This window comes from Solanum dulcamara, chromosome 7, assembly GCF_947179165.1.
Source record: "Solanum dulcamara chromosome 7, daSolDulc1.2, whole genome shotgun sequence".
Classification (NCBI taxonomy): Eukaryota; Viridiplantae; Streptophyta; class Magnoliopsida; order Solanales; family Solanaceae; genus Solanum; species Solanum dulcamara.
The window spans coordinates 4,996,234-5,011,253 of NC_077243.1; the positions used below are offsets into that span (position 1 = coordinate 4,996,234).

The window sequence follows — 15,020 nt, forward strand, 5'->3', positions numbered from 1 at the left end:
GTTTGGTGGGAGAACAATTCATTGCAATCCTGGAATTGTTATTCATTCTCAATATATAGGATTAAAAAAATACTACAATCCTAATCTTGAGATAACTAATATAAAAATAAATTATCCCAATTAAACATGAATTACACTTAATCCTAAAAATAATCAAGGGATGAATTATCCTTTGTTCCTCCTACCAAACGAGCCCTAAAGGGTGGAGAAGGAATCCTAAATTAAGGTAGTTGTACTATTAGAAGATCCGATGGTACCACATGAAATCGGAAAAGAAAAAAAATCCTATTATGCGGAGAAAAAGGTCGAGTGTTAACATAACAAGTGGCGGGATTTATGCAATACAAAAAAAACAAAAAGAAGCTTTCTCCCTCCTAACTGTTGGAGCGGCGATCCGTTAAGCGCGCTTTCTCTCACTCACGAGAAAACGGAGAAGACAATCATCGTCTTCCTCATCAACTTTCCTTTCTTCTCACTGTTTTAACCATTATACTTTGCTTTATCCTTACAGATATACTATATGATATTTATAAAAGTTTCCTTTTTTAAATATATATTTTTTGAGATTAAAGATACATCATAATTTCGCTTGCTTTGGTTACCATATTTGCTTTTTCCATATATATTTTTATTTAATTAATACTGTCCATGGATCTGAACTTGATACCCGTGAGTTTTTTTCTTCTTCTTTCTAAAGGCTCTGTTTGTTATCGCTTTTGATGAACATTGAATTTTGATTTTTGTTTTTTGTGATTGTGACAGAGGAATTTGTGTAGAATTCGGATTTTTCGATCGCCAGCTAGCTGCATTTGTGTGTTGTTTGACGTTCAGTAGTCGGAAGGATTTTGTTCTGTGGATATTTCTTCGTAATAACGCAGGGGAATTTGTTGAATCATGGACAAGAAGAAGTATCCAATTGGACCAGAGCATTACACGCTTTTCGAGGAGGTAGGGCAAGGAGTCAGTGCTTCGGTTCATCGTGCCTTATGTATTCCTCTCAATGAGGTCGTTGCCATCAAAATCCTCGACTTCGAACGCGATAATTCCGATTTGGTACAATTCCTCTAATTATATTTCCTATTCTGCTTATCTCTAGCTTGACGGCTACAAATTCTCATATTTTGTTGCTTATAAGAAAGAAAAATTTCGTCATTTCTGGTAAATTGTCTATGAAAACTCAAACAAAAGTAGTTTGAAAAAGTGAATATCCTTTTTGCCTCAATTTTTAGCTGATACTTAGAAGATTAGGTTATCAGTAACTTCTGAAAATGAAGAGATTTAAACTAGATACCTACCAGAAACGAGTGATTAACTGGTCTGGCATTTTGGTTGACGATAAGCTGATTATAGGATCAGTCAAATTTCTAATTTCCTTTTCGCACTTATATCCAGAATAACATCTCGCGTGAAGCCCAGACGATGGTCCTAGTTGATCATCCCAATGTTCTTAAATCACATTGCTCTTTTGTTAGTGATCACAACCTATGGGTTATCATGCCTTACATGGCTGGAGGGTCCTGTCTCCACATTCTGAAGGCTACTCATCCAGATGGCTTTGAAGAGACTGTTATTGCAACAGTATTACGGGAAGTTCTAAAGGGTTTAGAATATCTTCATCATCATGGCTTCATCCATCGTGATGTTAAAGTAAGTCCAATTTAACATCACATTCATTACAATTTTTATCTTTTAGATGACAGAACATCTACAGTCATGAGGTTTCACTTTACAAGTCTTATTTAATGATATTCATAGGATTTTTGTGTTGGCACTTCCATTGAAATTTGCTTCACTAGACATAATCTGTACATACAGGTGTTTGACATTTTTAGTAAATGTCATTTTTGTTCTTTCGAATTTAACAACAACATACCCAGTGAAATCCCACAAGAAACTTTAGCATACCTGTTTCACTTAAGATTCTATGGAAACATGACAAAGGACAAATCTTATTCATGGTTGGCACCACCTACATGATCACCCAAATGTCTCTAATAAAAAACATTTTTCCCATTACCATGCCGAGGTTGATATCACGTAATTGTGTGATTATTGCAGGCTGGAAATATTCTCATTGATGCACGAGGTGGAATAAAGTTGGGAGATTTTGGTGTCTCTGCTTATTTATTTGATTCAGGTGATAGGCAACGTATGCGGAACACATTTGTCGGAACTCCTTGTTGGTATGCTCTAATCCAAGAGGATGCTTCTGGAATTTTTATCTAAGTTTTCATGATTTATTCAATGGTTGATAAGCTTCTCACTTTTGATCTATTCTGGTACTAATTACTGTGGACAGGAGAGAGTAATTGCATGCATAAAGTGTACATCTAAAAACTAAGATGTTAAATATATTGATGAAGATTTCGCTCATATTGCACCTTAATGTTTTCCATAATTTAGATTTCTTTTACAGGATGGCACCAGAGGTCATGGAGCAATTGCATGGTTATGATTTCAAGTAATGCTTCTGGTTAATTATTTACTGTTTTCATCCTAAACGGGTACTTCTATCTGAAGGAAATCCTTTTTTTCCCCCTTTTTTCTTTTTATCCATTCTCATTCACAGAGCTGATATTTGGTCCTTTGGGATAACTGCTTTGGAGCTTGCTCATGGCCATGCTCCTTTCTCAAAATATCCTCCAATGAAGGTGAATATTGTTAGTGATTCTTTTCTTGAAGTCCTGAATATAAAATAAAAATGCATTCAATATTCTCTACTTATCAGGTCTTGCTAATGACGTTGCAAAATGCACCCCCTGGCCTTGATTACGAGAGGGATAAGAAGTTTTCAAAGGTAACTGAATACCATTGATTATTTACTGACAATGTTATTGGCACGTTGCTTATACTCCTTTTTGCCGTTTGTAGTCTTTTAAGCAAATGATTGCTAGTTGCTTGGTGAAAGATCCTTCAAAACGACCTTCAGCCAAAAAATTGCTGAAGCATCCGTTCTTTAAGCAAGCAAGGTCCAATGATTATACAGCTAGAACACTGTTGGAGGGTTTGCCAGCACTTGGAGATCGCATGAAGGCATTGAAGGTGATTTATTGGGCCTCAATCTGAGTTTCCCCACTTTAGAACCACATGTTACTTCATCCGGATGATAATCTTGCATCAGCATTTCTATGCTAACATGAGTCTTTCCTAACCTAATTGTAGAGGAAAGAAGAAGACATGCTAGCACAGAAGAAGATACCAGATGGGCAGAAAGAAGAAATATCACAGGTTTGCTGTCATAACCAATTTCACGAGAAAACTGAGATTTTGATATCTGTATAACATAATGTCTTTTATTTATTGCCTTATGCATAATGAATTCCTTACATGTTTATGAACCTTGGAATTGGCCCAGTGGTTTGGGTTTGGGACTTCCATGTTGGAGGTCTCAAGTTCGAAAACCCTTGCCAGCGAAAGCAACGGGTTTGCCTTTTGGGTCGAGCTCGTTGCACCGGGCTTGCCTAGTGCGAGTTACTCTGTGTGGTTTGCGAGTTATTGCATAGGAGAGGGTTTTTACCTTGTGCGTACCCAAAGGGTAGTGGCTGCGGGTTTCCCTTGTCATAAAGAAAAAATAACTTACATGTTTACGTTAAGCGTGCATTAGGCAATGATATGGTTTTTTCTTTAAATTGCTTATATGTGGAAAATAAATGGAACAACTACTTATTACTTATTATCTCTCAGACAACTATTTTATTACCGATCAAGTTGCATTTCACAAAACAAGAAAGGATAGACAGTATTTTACGGAGGTAAGTAATTCATACGGCTAGATTCACCGGTTCACAAGAAAGGAAAGGCAGTATTTCCTGGAGATAAGTAATTCATAAGACTAGACTCACTGGTTCATCTTAGTCGATTTGCCATATGTCCACTGCTTTTAAAATTTGATATACAAGATGGATGTAGGAAAATCTTTTGGAGAGATTAGCCACAAACATGGTACTAGCAGGTTGCAGGGGGAGACGTGTTTTTGGACGAAATTTATTTAGTTAACCAGATACTATCTTGAAATGCTTTTTGATCAAGGTAATGCATTTTAACATAGTTTCAAAAGATTGACTTGTCAGATCCTAAGAAATTTACCATTTGTTTTAATGCTGCGAAATTAAATTCCCTATATTTTTTAGATCGCCACCTTATAGGAAATTTCTGAAATCCGAGGTGATTGTTTGATAAATTGATCATTAAACGCCGATGCAAGTATCTTTTTTATTTTGGGAATAGCTACTCCAAGTTTAAAAGAAAAAGAAAAGAAATTATTCTACATCTAGCAGGATAGCAACAAAAGAATTTTTTCTTAAAGCATTGATACATACTTTAGAAGTTGTTCCATGCCATGTTTCCCTTACTTTTTTTGTTACTATTTTCACTTTAAATTCTTTTTGCAGACCTTAATTTTGGCACATCATTTCAAAATTCATTTTTATCTTTGAAAATTAGAGCTTATTGTGCCTCAATACTATATGCAGAATGAATATAAACGGGGGATTAGCAGCTGGAATTTTAACCTTGAAGATTTGAAGGCACAGGCTAACTTGGTACGTAAATCTATTCTCTGATGCCCATGTACCACAGTATTTTCAATCATATGCTAGTTTCTTAATGTATACAAATTGAGATTCTTGGTTAATTGGTAGTTTCTCAAGCTCAATATTATTGGCCTCTGCAAATGATAATAGTGAAACTTGTGAAGAATTTCAGTCTAGATTGTCCACATTGGAAATCTTTTCTTAATCAGCAAAACAAAATTAAGTTTTGGAGCATTTTGTTTACTTTTTCTTTTTTCAATTGTTTTCGCTTTTAGATTCCAGATGAGGAGATCCTTGGTGACAAGGACCTAGGTGGGAGTTCGAATTCGCTGTCTGGGCTTGACATTCCAGGGAAACAGCTACATAAGTTTCAGCATCAGTTCTCGTTCTCAAGTCAATATTCAGATGCTACTGAATTTGTATATCGTGATCTCCTTTATTCTATATGATATGTTGCAATTTGGGGTCTTTCCTCTAATATGATACTTCTCTCAACAGGACAGTAACAATCCATCTGCCCCTCCTTCGCCTGCCAACCAGAATGTGGCTTATAGCATGTATGTCATCCATCCTATATTGAGAGTTATCACCATTACTCTTTTACCATGTATTTGTTATGCTAACTATCAAGAATAAGAGCACATCATTAGGTTTGCTAGTATCTGTAGCTAAACATTCCTTTTCTTTTTGGAACATTTCAGAACTAAATGTGAGAAATCTGATGATGATTTAAGCATTGCCAGTTCATTTCATGATCCTCAAATTCCACAAAATTCTCCACCATGCTATGACAATCCCATGGAATTGAATTTGGTGGGAAAAGGTGAACAAGTGGCTGATGCAAAGTTATTTGAGGGCATGCCTATAAATTCTCGCCAGAGGTATGACACAAATTGCTCAATGACTTAAGACATTTTTTGAGGTACTCGTATAGATTTTTAGCCTCGTGAAGCGTTACTGCACGATCCAATGTTTTAGCATTTTCTTTGACTCGTTAAACTTAGCCTTTCTTGCTCCAAGCAAATTCTTTTACTTGGATTTGTGCTGTTAGCTGATTGATTTGTTTTGTTTAGGAGATGTGCTCTGTTTGATTTTTTTTCTTGTGGATAGAAGTCGTAATTAACTTCTATTCTCTGATTAGAAGGAAATACTCCCTTATTTGGGATCTATTATATTTTTGTATCATTTGATATTCTATTTGGGCCCTTATTCCAACTATTTTGTTGTTATTTTTGGGCCTTCGATGCACCTCTGCTCTGACATTATCAATCTTGTATTAAGAAGTTGTTAGTATGTGTCATTATTTATTTGACAAGTGAGACTGAGAAACAACCATGAATAGTATTGTTCTTTACTAACTCATAGAATTTCAGGGCATTGTATCAGTAATTAAATCGCATAATTGATTTCTGACTTTCCTTTACCTTCTAATAGCCAACATGCTTAGCTAGCTTGTTTAACATCCACTATTTAAGCAGTGCCATGTGTTTTGGCAAGTTCCTAAATTTGTTTTTTTTTTCCTCTTTGTGATTAGTGATAAAAGTCAATTCCAAAATGTATCCAATTGCAATGGGGCTTCTGTACTTCAAACAGGGGATGATGTACCAGCTGAAGTAATCAGTAAACATTGTAGAACCTCAGGCAAGTATCATGATTCTACATAGCTTTTGATCTTAACAAATAATTTTTCAGTATATTTGTTTCTGTAAGAAATAGTTTTTCAACATGTTTTTTATTTAAAAAAAAAAATCTTGCTAAATCAAGACTGTATTTAGCAGCTAGCAGTGAAGATTTTGATGAGAAGACTAAGGGTCATGTTGTTCAGCAAAGAGGACGTTTCAAAGTTACGTCAGAGAATGTCGACTTGGAAAAGGTGAATGCATAGCTTTTAGTTTTCATTTTGCAATAAATTTAGGAACACCACCTATGTGAGCTTTGCAAAGCACAACCACAGTTCTAAACCCAGATAAAGGAGGACAATTATAAGTCTGTCTTTTGCCAACATAAAAATAGTCTCATAGTAATGTTTTAGATACTGAATGAAATAGATACAGAGGTTTTATATGACCAACCACAACTATTTTTTTGAATTGCAATGTAGTTGATTAATATTTTATATATTATACGCACACACATTGATATCTGCCTCACAAGAAATAATTTCATCCTACAGGTAGGTGCATCTCCAATGCTACACAAGAGTCAGAGCTTGCTGGTTGGTTTTCCTATTTTTTCTAAATACCTTTTCTAACGGCTGGACATATTTCTTTTGCTCGCTAAGTTCTTAGCTTATAAGCTAATTCCTTATTTCCTTTCGATAACGCTTAGCTCATACTTATACCATAACATTGGCTAAGTAGACATTGCTATGTCACTGCTTTATCTGTTCAGCTTTTTTCTTTTTTTAATTTCTATTGCAATTTCTTAAACAAAATGTGATGTATCATGTAGGTGATGCCACAAACTCTTGCTGCTACTCTACCATTACCACCTGATGCTACACCACCAAATCTTCTTACACCATCCCATTTTCCAACCTTGCAGAGTATTTTAGAGGCAAATATTCTTCAAAGGGTAAGAACGGATCTACAATTATGACGCACTAGTTTTTCAGTTTTTGTTTATCCAATGTCTGTTTTTCCCCCCCCTCCTAAACAGGAGAGTATTCTTAGATTGATGAGGCAAGTGGCCCTTGGAGACGCTACTGGTATGAACAATCAATGCCTATTGAAATTTTTATTTATATCCCTTTGTGTTGGTCTCACTTTTATCTTTTTCTGCCAACCTTGCAGTGGATGCTGGATGCATGCCACTAAATTCGCCTGGTGTGGAGAAATCACTGGTATTAGTTTGCATTAGTCTTTCAACATCCGTTTGCAATAGGAACCATTTAAGTGACTTTTGCATATTTTTCGTATCAGTATAAAGTATATGTCCTTCCTCTTTTTCTTGTAGTTGGAGGTTGCTCATGACAAAGAGAAGGAATTAATTAGTGAAAACGCTGAATTGCAGTGGAGGTATCATCGTTACTCAGTAATGCCATATGCCTATATTGAAGATTATATCTGCTGGCATTGAACTAGTATTTCGCTGATATGCAGGCTGATACGTGCTCAAGAAGAACTTCAAAAATACAAAGCAGAAAACGCTCAAAATAACTCTTGAAATAGGAGACTGCATAGGGAAATCAATCTTTATAGTTCGAATACAGTTGGAGTGCTCAAGTGGCATACATTCAAGTTCTAAAAAAAACAATATTTAGACAAGGAGTAGCAGGAACTGTAAAAGAGAAATGATTAGTAGCAGCTTATAATTTTGATTTGTACAGTATGTTTATAGTAGAGGCAGTGCTTATTTACTCGACCGATTCTCTCAGACTCCACTTGTGGGATTTCATTGGGTATGTTGTTGTTGTTACTCAACCGATTCTTGTATATGTTAGTCCAAACTTTAGAGAACCCAGTCCTTGATAATACCAACTTTCGTATTTCAATGAATTCCAGCAGAAGTTAGTCCATTTTATTTACTCTCAGCCTGAGAAAATTTGTGGCTGGAGGTAGTCTTTGCGGTTTAGTATATAAAGTTAATGCTTGTAGTTGTAGACATTGATGTCACTTTGGCCACCTTTTCTGGCTCATTAAATAGTTGGACTTTTAGTGAAACCTTCATGAGATGTCGTGGCATATCAAGTTATCTGTTACTCCATGCTGTTTGACTAAATATTGGATAGAGCCCATACATTTATTTCCTAATTAAAAGGAAAAAAACAAAACCAAGATCCGTGTAACAACATTTTCCTGTCAGCTGGAGTTATTTACTGTCGTGTTTGCTATATTCTTAATTGTGTTGGAATCTTAAAGAACCTGGATGAACTTATAAGTAAAAGGCATAAGTTAGGATTTTTACTTGTTACTTTTGACTTATTTTGGCTTAAAAAATAAATGTTTATAAACATTTTTTTTTTCTACTCAAAACTAAAAAACCGCTTAAAAACACCTTTTAAAAGGTCAATTCAAACAGATTTTAAGTCTTGTCGTTTGATTTGATTTTGTAAAGACGTTATATTTCCCTTCAATTTCATTCTCAAAATGAGTAAAAAACTGTTGTTTTGTTAAATGGCGGGATAATTAAGAGATTTTTACTATGTGCAATACATTTATAGAATTAGTTACATAACTGACATAATTTTTGCATTTGGTTTTTATAAATAGAAGATTTTATATCAATTTTTAGCATAATATAATATTTTGCATGATTAATAATTAAATGAGGTCCTACTAAATTAGGGATTTCATATTTATTACTTTTTCTGAAGAAATACTGTAATTAATGCTTATTAAGAATAATGAAATTTTCATTCACACAGAAAAAAATGTTGACTCTAAGATTGATAATACTATAAATTAAAATAGGTCAATGCCATGAATTTTTCAAACTGTCTAAAAATATTTCACACCGTCTAATTTTTTTCTAACATTGAAGAAATATATTTGTAGTTATTTCATACCTGAAAATTTCAACGTACACTATTTTTCTTTGTACTTTTATTTTAATAATACTTAAAACTTAATTAAATTAAACCATGTATACTGTTGCTATATTTGTTGGCTTAAGCAATAATAATAACATAATTAAGATGTTACATTATATATATTGCTACTCTGCCATTTACATTTGCACGATAATTATTTCAAATATACAATTTACATACATGCAATACTTAAATACGTATATATTGCTATCATAATATTATATTAATAAATATCAATACATTACATATATATATATATACAATATCGATATATTACATAACTATTTATACAATCTGGTTATTGTTGAAAATTGTTTTGTCACCTACACAATTACGTTAAGAAGCCCAAATACTAGTAGAATTGGTCCACGAAATAGCTTGGCCCATATTCAACTCGTTAGTGGGCCGATCAGTGAGTTAACTTTCACTTCAGGAAAGTATATGAATTGGTCACGTGAAAGGCATGTGCAGTATATATCTGTTTGACAACTGCAAAAATTCTCGATTTCTTGTATACCAAAAACTTGGAAAGCAAGGAGTAAGAGCCGATCCAGCAATTGGGAATTTCTAGGGTTTGGTTTTTCTTTTGTTAAGCCTGTTATCTCACACCTAATTCGCAGAGATGAAGCTCACTGTAAAGACTCTCAAAGGCAGTCACTTTGAAATTAGGGTTCAGCCATCTGATACGGTTAGTTTTTTTTGCGATTTTTCTGTATGTATAATTCTGCTGTCGTTTTCCATTTGTGTGTGTTCATGTTCATAATTACAAAATTGATGAGCAAAAAAGAACAACTTCAGCTATTATTTGCATCTTTCACAATTTTGTTCTGGTTTACGCTTACTACATTTGTTATTTGATTGGAGCTGTTGATGATGTTGTGGTTTGTCTCACCTGATGCCTGTAAATAGGAAAAGTTTATGATAATTTTGTAGAATTATAGTTGTTTAGATGTAAATGTTTCACCTTCCTTTTTTTTTATATCCCTAGGTTAATTGATCATCATTGGTTTGTAGGAGGTCCAAAATATGTCCTTTATGTTTGGACTTTGAATCAAAATTGTCCCTTTAAATATTAAGTGGTGCATTAATTGTCCTCTTAAGTATATAAGTGGTGCATTAATTGTCCTCTTAAGTATATAAGTGGTGCATTTTTAGTCTTTACTAACTTTTTCAGTCAAAGACTAACCCGAAATCATTTGCGTGCCCCAGCCTTAAACTTAAAAAGAAACAATCCATCTCCTAGCAAGGGGCGGATCTAAGGGGATGAGGGTGTTCACCCCAACCTCTCAGCAAAAAGTTACACGGTATATATAAGTGCTAATTTTTTCTACTTTTTTATGTACATATATAGATTTTGAATCCCCCGAAAACATGACTAGAGGTTGGTTTAGTGGTTTAGGGGGTCCGAAATCACCTTGAGGTTCCAAGTTCAAATCCCAAGCACTATGTTTTTTTACCAAACCCCTTTAGTGAAAACCCTTGATTCGCACTGCTAGAGTGGAAGGTTTTCCAGAGGAAGGGACGGTGGATTTAACCATGGATGGAATGATGACTTAGGATTAAATATATTAATGAAGGGCGAAATGAGTGATGGAAGTGGCCGAATCATAGGAAATTTTGTTTCGGTGCTACCTCATAAATGTTACACCTTCCTCTCATTATCTGTCTATATCAATGTGTTTTAGTAGATCAGAATCATTTGGATTGGGTTCTGTTTTCTAGATTCAAAGTGTTCTTATACTACACTGCTTATAGGATACTGGAGGAGGAGCAAAAACTAAATTTCAGCTGTAGAAGAGTATAGTAGACGTAGCATGACCAGGCATGATTACTTAGTATTCTTGGGTTCATTTGTGACAATAAGCAACCATCTGCCAATATCGAGAACCAAAAGGGATACGAGCATTCAATACCCATGATTTTATCCATTTAGTAATGTCGGGAATCCAAAAAAGAAAAAAGGTAATCTCAGGAAAAGGAAGACAACTCCAACTCCTTGATTGGTTCATTTTGTTTCTTTGCAGCAATAAAACGAAGCTAACTTGATGAACTGGAGAAACTGTGACTAGCTTTTTGCTTATTGAAATCTGTAAATCTTCCCTTTCTCATGGCTAGCACTCCTGGTCAGTACTTTCTTGTTTTTAAAATCTTGGGAGCAAGACATATGAGTCAAATATGTTCTCTCCACTAGCCTTGATGGAAAAGGTTACCAATGACTGAAGGTGTTGTATACCTGGAGGACTATTAGTGCTTCACAAATATATAAGGGACTATTTTGATTCAAAGCCTAAACTTGGGGCCAAATTTTAGTTTTATCTCGTTTGTATAACTTCAGAGAAGTGGTTGTGAAAGGCAATTGCCTCGTTGCCAATGGCGAGAGGCGAGGCGTCCCTTCATCGCCTACTAGCTTTGTGACGAGGCGATCTTCAAAAGGCGTCGCCATGGCAAGAAAGGTGTCGCCTTTAGTATTTTCTTAAAAAAAGTCTACCAATTTAGGGTTTTAAAAGTTAGAAGGTAATTTTAGGGTTTTCTTTCTAAATTTGCATAGTTGCACTCTTAGACTGTGACTGTGACTCTAACCAGTCGACTTGACTAGACTTCTCCGGCAACTCCAAAGTCCAACCATATTTCTTCTTCTAATTTTTTCTTCTTTTCTTCTTCCTCTGTTTCTTTTCCCTTCTTCTTCAGACTTCAGAGTTACTTCTACCTTTGTCTTTTTTCTCACTGTTTTGACTTTTGTTCTTTTTTTCCCCTCAATCAAGTTCTAGACTTTTAGTATGTACCATCTATTTTCAGTTTTTGAATTGAAATATTTGCTAATATGTTATTGCTAATGAGATTTTGATTATTTATAAATGCAATTAAATATTTCAATTTTTTGGTATTAATTGGCGCCACATTCAAAAAGTCGAGCGCCTTGCTGAGGCTGACCCTTGTCGCCTTTCGCCGTCCAAAACACTGATTTAGAATGCATCATATTTATCAAAACCTTGCAAGTCTAATTTCCAAATCTCAAATCATTTAATTGCTTTGAGCTATGAATGTTGGGGCTACTCCTAATTGGTTAGTCAGTTAAAATTATTTTCTATGTAATGTAATGGGACGTGTGATTTTAGATTATGGCAGTCAAGAAAAACATTGAAGATATACAAGGAAAAGATAATTACCCATGTGGGCAGCAGTTGCTGATTCACAATGGTAAAGTGCTGAAGGATGAAAGTACACTATTGGAAAACAATGTCTCTGAAGATGGTTTTCTCGTTGTCATGCTTAGCAAGGTATGTCTATAGATCTTCAGATTCCCTTTACTTGTAAAATTTTCAGCCTATAACTTTGCACTTTTATTGCCCTTAATTGATTGAGTTTTGTATCTCCAATGCTAAACCTGAAACTCCAACAGGATGTATTTCTTGATCTTACATCTATTTATTGTTCTTTGCAGAGCAAAACTGCTAGCTCAAGTGGGACAACATCTGCACAGGTACTGTGTTCAAATAACCATTCAGGATTTCATTCAATGGACAGTTGATTGTCTGGTTTCTGATAATGAATTACCTTCTTGATTCTTTCTTTCAGCAGCCAGCTACTGCAGCAAATCCTACTACAACACCTGAAGTGATTCCGCCATCACAGTGAGTTGCAACTTCCACTAATTACTATTACTGTTTATGTTGGATCTGCTCCTGATGATGTAAATGATGTGTAGGGCCACAAAAGATGTTGTGTCAGCTTCGGATGCGGTGACTGCTAGGTAACAAATTATGCCTGTATTTAAAAAATCTGTTTCAATTTGTTTGTCTTAGTTTGACTCAGCACGGAGTTTAAGAAAATAAAGAGGACTTTTGAATCTCGTGGAAAGTGTTTTTCGATTCCCATATTAGAGGGAATTAATACATCTTTTACATTGCTGCAGTCTTCCAACTGCTGCTTATAGTCAAACTGCATCTAATCTAGTTGCTGGCAATAATCTCGAGCAAACAATACAACAAATTATGGATATGGGCGGTGGCAGCTGGGACAAAGAGACAGTTACACGTGCACTTCGAGCTGCTTATAACAATCCTGAAAGAGCTGTTGATTACTTATATTCAGTATGTTCCTGGTCTCCCTCACTTAAAAAAAGGTGCAAGGCATGCACAAGTTTGTTGTCTTTTGTGCTTTGACGGGGATTGCTTTTATACAGGGAATTCCTGAAACGGCAGAAGTTGCCGTACCGGTGGCCCGAGGTGGAGTTAATTCTGCTCCTGCAACTACTGCAGCGCCTACTGCACCTTCTTCTGGCGCACCTAATTCTGCTCCTTTAAATTTGTTTCCTCAGGTCTTCCAGAGCATCCCCTTAATAATAGTATTTTGTCCTTCTTCTCCTTATGTGATTCTCTAAGGTGGAGCCTTTTACAGGAGAATGTTGCTGGTGCTGGCGGTGCTGGTCTTGGATCCCTTGATTTTCTCAGGAACAACCAACAGGTGGGGTTCTGATCATTAGGTTTTCATTTTTGCTTTTGTCTCTAGTTCTTGCTTTTGGATTACTGATTTGGATTAATGAGATTACTTCAGACCTCTTTCATCATTCCAATTCATAAGTTTGTTCTGGATATTTCTCGTGTCTGAGTTGCTCTACATCCATAATCCTCTGCAACTCATGGTTCTTTTGTTATTTGTTTCAGTTCCAAGCTTTACGTTCTATGGTTCAAGCTAACCCACAAATTTTACAGGTAATTAGTGTTCTTCACTATTTTCTTTGCTTAGTTTCTTGTGTTGTCATTGTCTGAATGTACAAATTGGATGTTGTATTGTAGCCTATGCTTCAGGAACTAGGAAAGCAAAATCCTCAACTTTTAAGATCTATACAGGAGCACGATCAAGAGTTTCTTCAATTAATCAATGAACCTGTGGATGGTTCTGATGGGTTAGTTGCGTATTGTGTGCTATTTACCAAGCTAGAGTTAGAAGCATTTTTTAATATATTGTCATGATCTCCTAGTGTTTCTCCTCTCCAGATCGAAATATATTTAATTTTCAATTATGTTGTGGTAAAGTATAAAAGGATTTTATCATTTTGTGGTCCCAAATCTTGTTTTTACTCAAAATCTTAGAGAATAAGGAAGAGAGAAAAACTGTTTTGGGCATTGAGATTTAATATTACTAAGAGGTCAAATCTGCTACATATGAGTTATTTTGAGTGCTTTTCAATTGCTATGTTTTAGGGACATGTTTGATCAGGCTGAGCAAGAGATTCCCCACACAGTTAGTGTCACTCCAGAAGAGCAGGAGGTGATTGAGCGGGTACGAGATATCACTTTAACCCTAGTATCTCTTAGAATTGCAGCTGTTCATGGATATTTTGTAATGTTTATAACTAATTTGTTTGCTCATTTGCAGCTGGAAGCAATGGGTTTTGATAGAGCTCTTGTCATTGAAGCTTTTTTGGCTTGTGATCGCAATGAGGAACTGGCCGCTAATTATCTGTTGGAGCATGCAGGAGATTACGAAGATTAAGTGGCAAAATATGTTAGCAGTATTCTTTGGTACACACCGACAGGTTTTGAGCTGTTTTTAGTACTCGAGATTGTTTGTAAAGGAGGTTTTTCTTAAAATTATTGGATCCAATTGATCTTCCCAATTGGGAAGCTTAATTTGTTAGCTTTTCTTCTTTCCATAAACACTCCGCCCGCAGGATCAAAATCTCGTGTTTTCTAGACGCTACTCGTGCATTTCTTTATGTAAGTTTGATGAACTTTACCAGTTCTTAGAGCATCTTAGCTACTGTGGACTTTAGCCCCTCTAATTTATATATAGAGAGTAGGAGCTTGTAATCAATGCTTCAAAAAATATATATTAGGATTTAGGACTTGCTTTGAAGTACATCTTTGATGAAACAGTCCCTGCAATCTTTGATTATCATTAAAGATGGCCAATGTTTCAATAGGTGAAGCGTTCGTTTCTTCATGCATAACCAT

At 35.3% G+C, this 15,020-nt stretch overlaps 2 protein-coding genes across 3 annotated transcripts; both read left to right on the top strand.

Moving 5' to 3' along the window:
• Positions 1–305: 305 nt before the first annotated feature.
• On the top strand, positions 306–8,478 carry LOC129896431 (uncharacterized). Its single transcript, XM_055972333.1, has 21 exons — positions 306–669; positions 763–1,053; positions 1,393–1,647; positions 2,059–2,183; positions 2,417–2,461; positions 2,570–2,651; positions 2,729–2,797; positions 2,872–3,042; positions 3,163–3,228; positions 4,473–4,541; positions 4,808–4,951; positions 5,031–5,089; positions 5,234–5,413; positions 6,067–6,173; positions 6,308–6,405; positions 6,706–6,747; positions 6,984–7,106; positions 7,191–7,239; positions 7,325–7,374; positions 7,488–7,549; positions 7,634–8,478. Exons 2-21 carry the CDS (start codon positions 895–897, stop codon positions 7,695–7,697), a joined length of 2,019 nt encoding a protein of 672 aa, XP_055828308.1. The 5' UTR covers positions 306–669; positions 763–894; the 3' UTR covers positions 7,698–8,478.
• A 1,077-nt stretch (positions 8,479–9,555) lies between these two features.
• LOC129895902 (ubiquitin receptor RAD23b) lies at positions 9,556–14,880 on the top strand. 2 transcript variants are annotated; one of them, XM_055971687.1, is made up of 12 exons: positions 9,556–9,751; positions 12,180–12,341; positions 12,506–12,544; positions 12,640–12,695; positions 12,770–12,814; positions 12,977–13,154; positions 13,247–13,381; positions 13,462–13,527; positions 13,728–13,775; positions 13,860–13,969; positions 14,268–14,346; positions 14,443–14,880. In XM_055971687.1, exons 1-12 carry the CDS (start codon positions 9,686–9,688, stop codon positions 14,557–14,559), a joined length of 1,101 nt encoding a protein of 366 aa, XP_055827662.1. In that variant the 5' UTR covers positions 9,556–9,685; the 3' UTR covers positions 14,560–14,880. The 2 variants fall into 2 exon arrangements, with proteins under 2 accessions (XP_055827662.1, XP_055827663.1); XM_055971688.1 differs by having other exon boundaries at positions 12,643–12,695.
• The last annotated feature ends 140 nt before the right edge of the window (positions 14,881–15,020 follow it).

Coding starts and splice junctions, on each gene's coding strand:
- LOC129895902 (XM_055971687.1), top strand. CDS start 9,686: ATGAAGCTCACTGTAAAGACTCTCAAAGGCAGTCACTTTGAAATTAGG. Junction 9,752..12,179: donor GGGTTCAGCCATCTGATACG/GTTAGTTTTTTT, acceptor GTGTGATTTTAG/ATTATGGCAGTCAAGAAAAA. Junction 12,815..12,976: donor TCGGATGCGGTGACTGCTAG/GTAACAAATTAT, acceptor ACATTGCTGCAG/TCTTCCAACTGCTGCTTATA.
- LOC129896431 (XM_055972333.1), top strand. CDS start 895: ATGGACAAGAAGAAGTATCCAATTGGACCAGAGCATTACACGCTTTTC. Junction 2,798..2,871: donor GGGATAAGAAGTTTTCAAAG/GTAACTGAATAC, acceptor TGCCGTTTGTAG/TCTTTTAAGCAAATGATTGC. Junction 5,090..5,233: donor CAGAATGTGGCTTATAGCAT/GTATGTCATCCA, acceptor GGAACATTTCAG/AACTAAATGTGAGAAATCTG.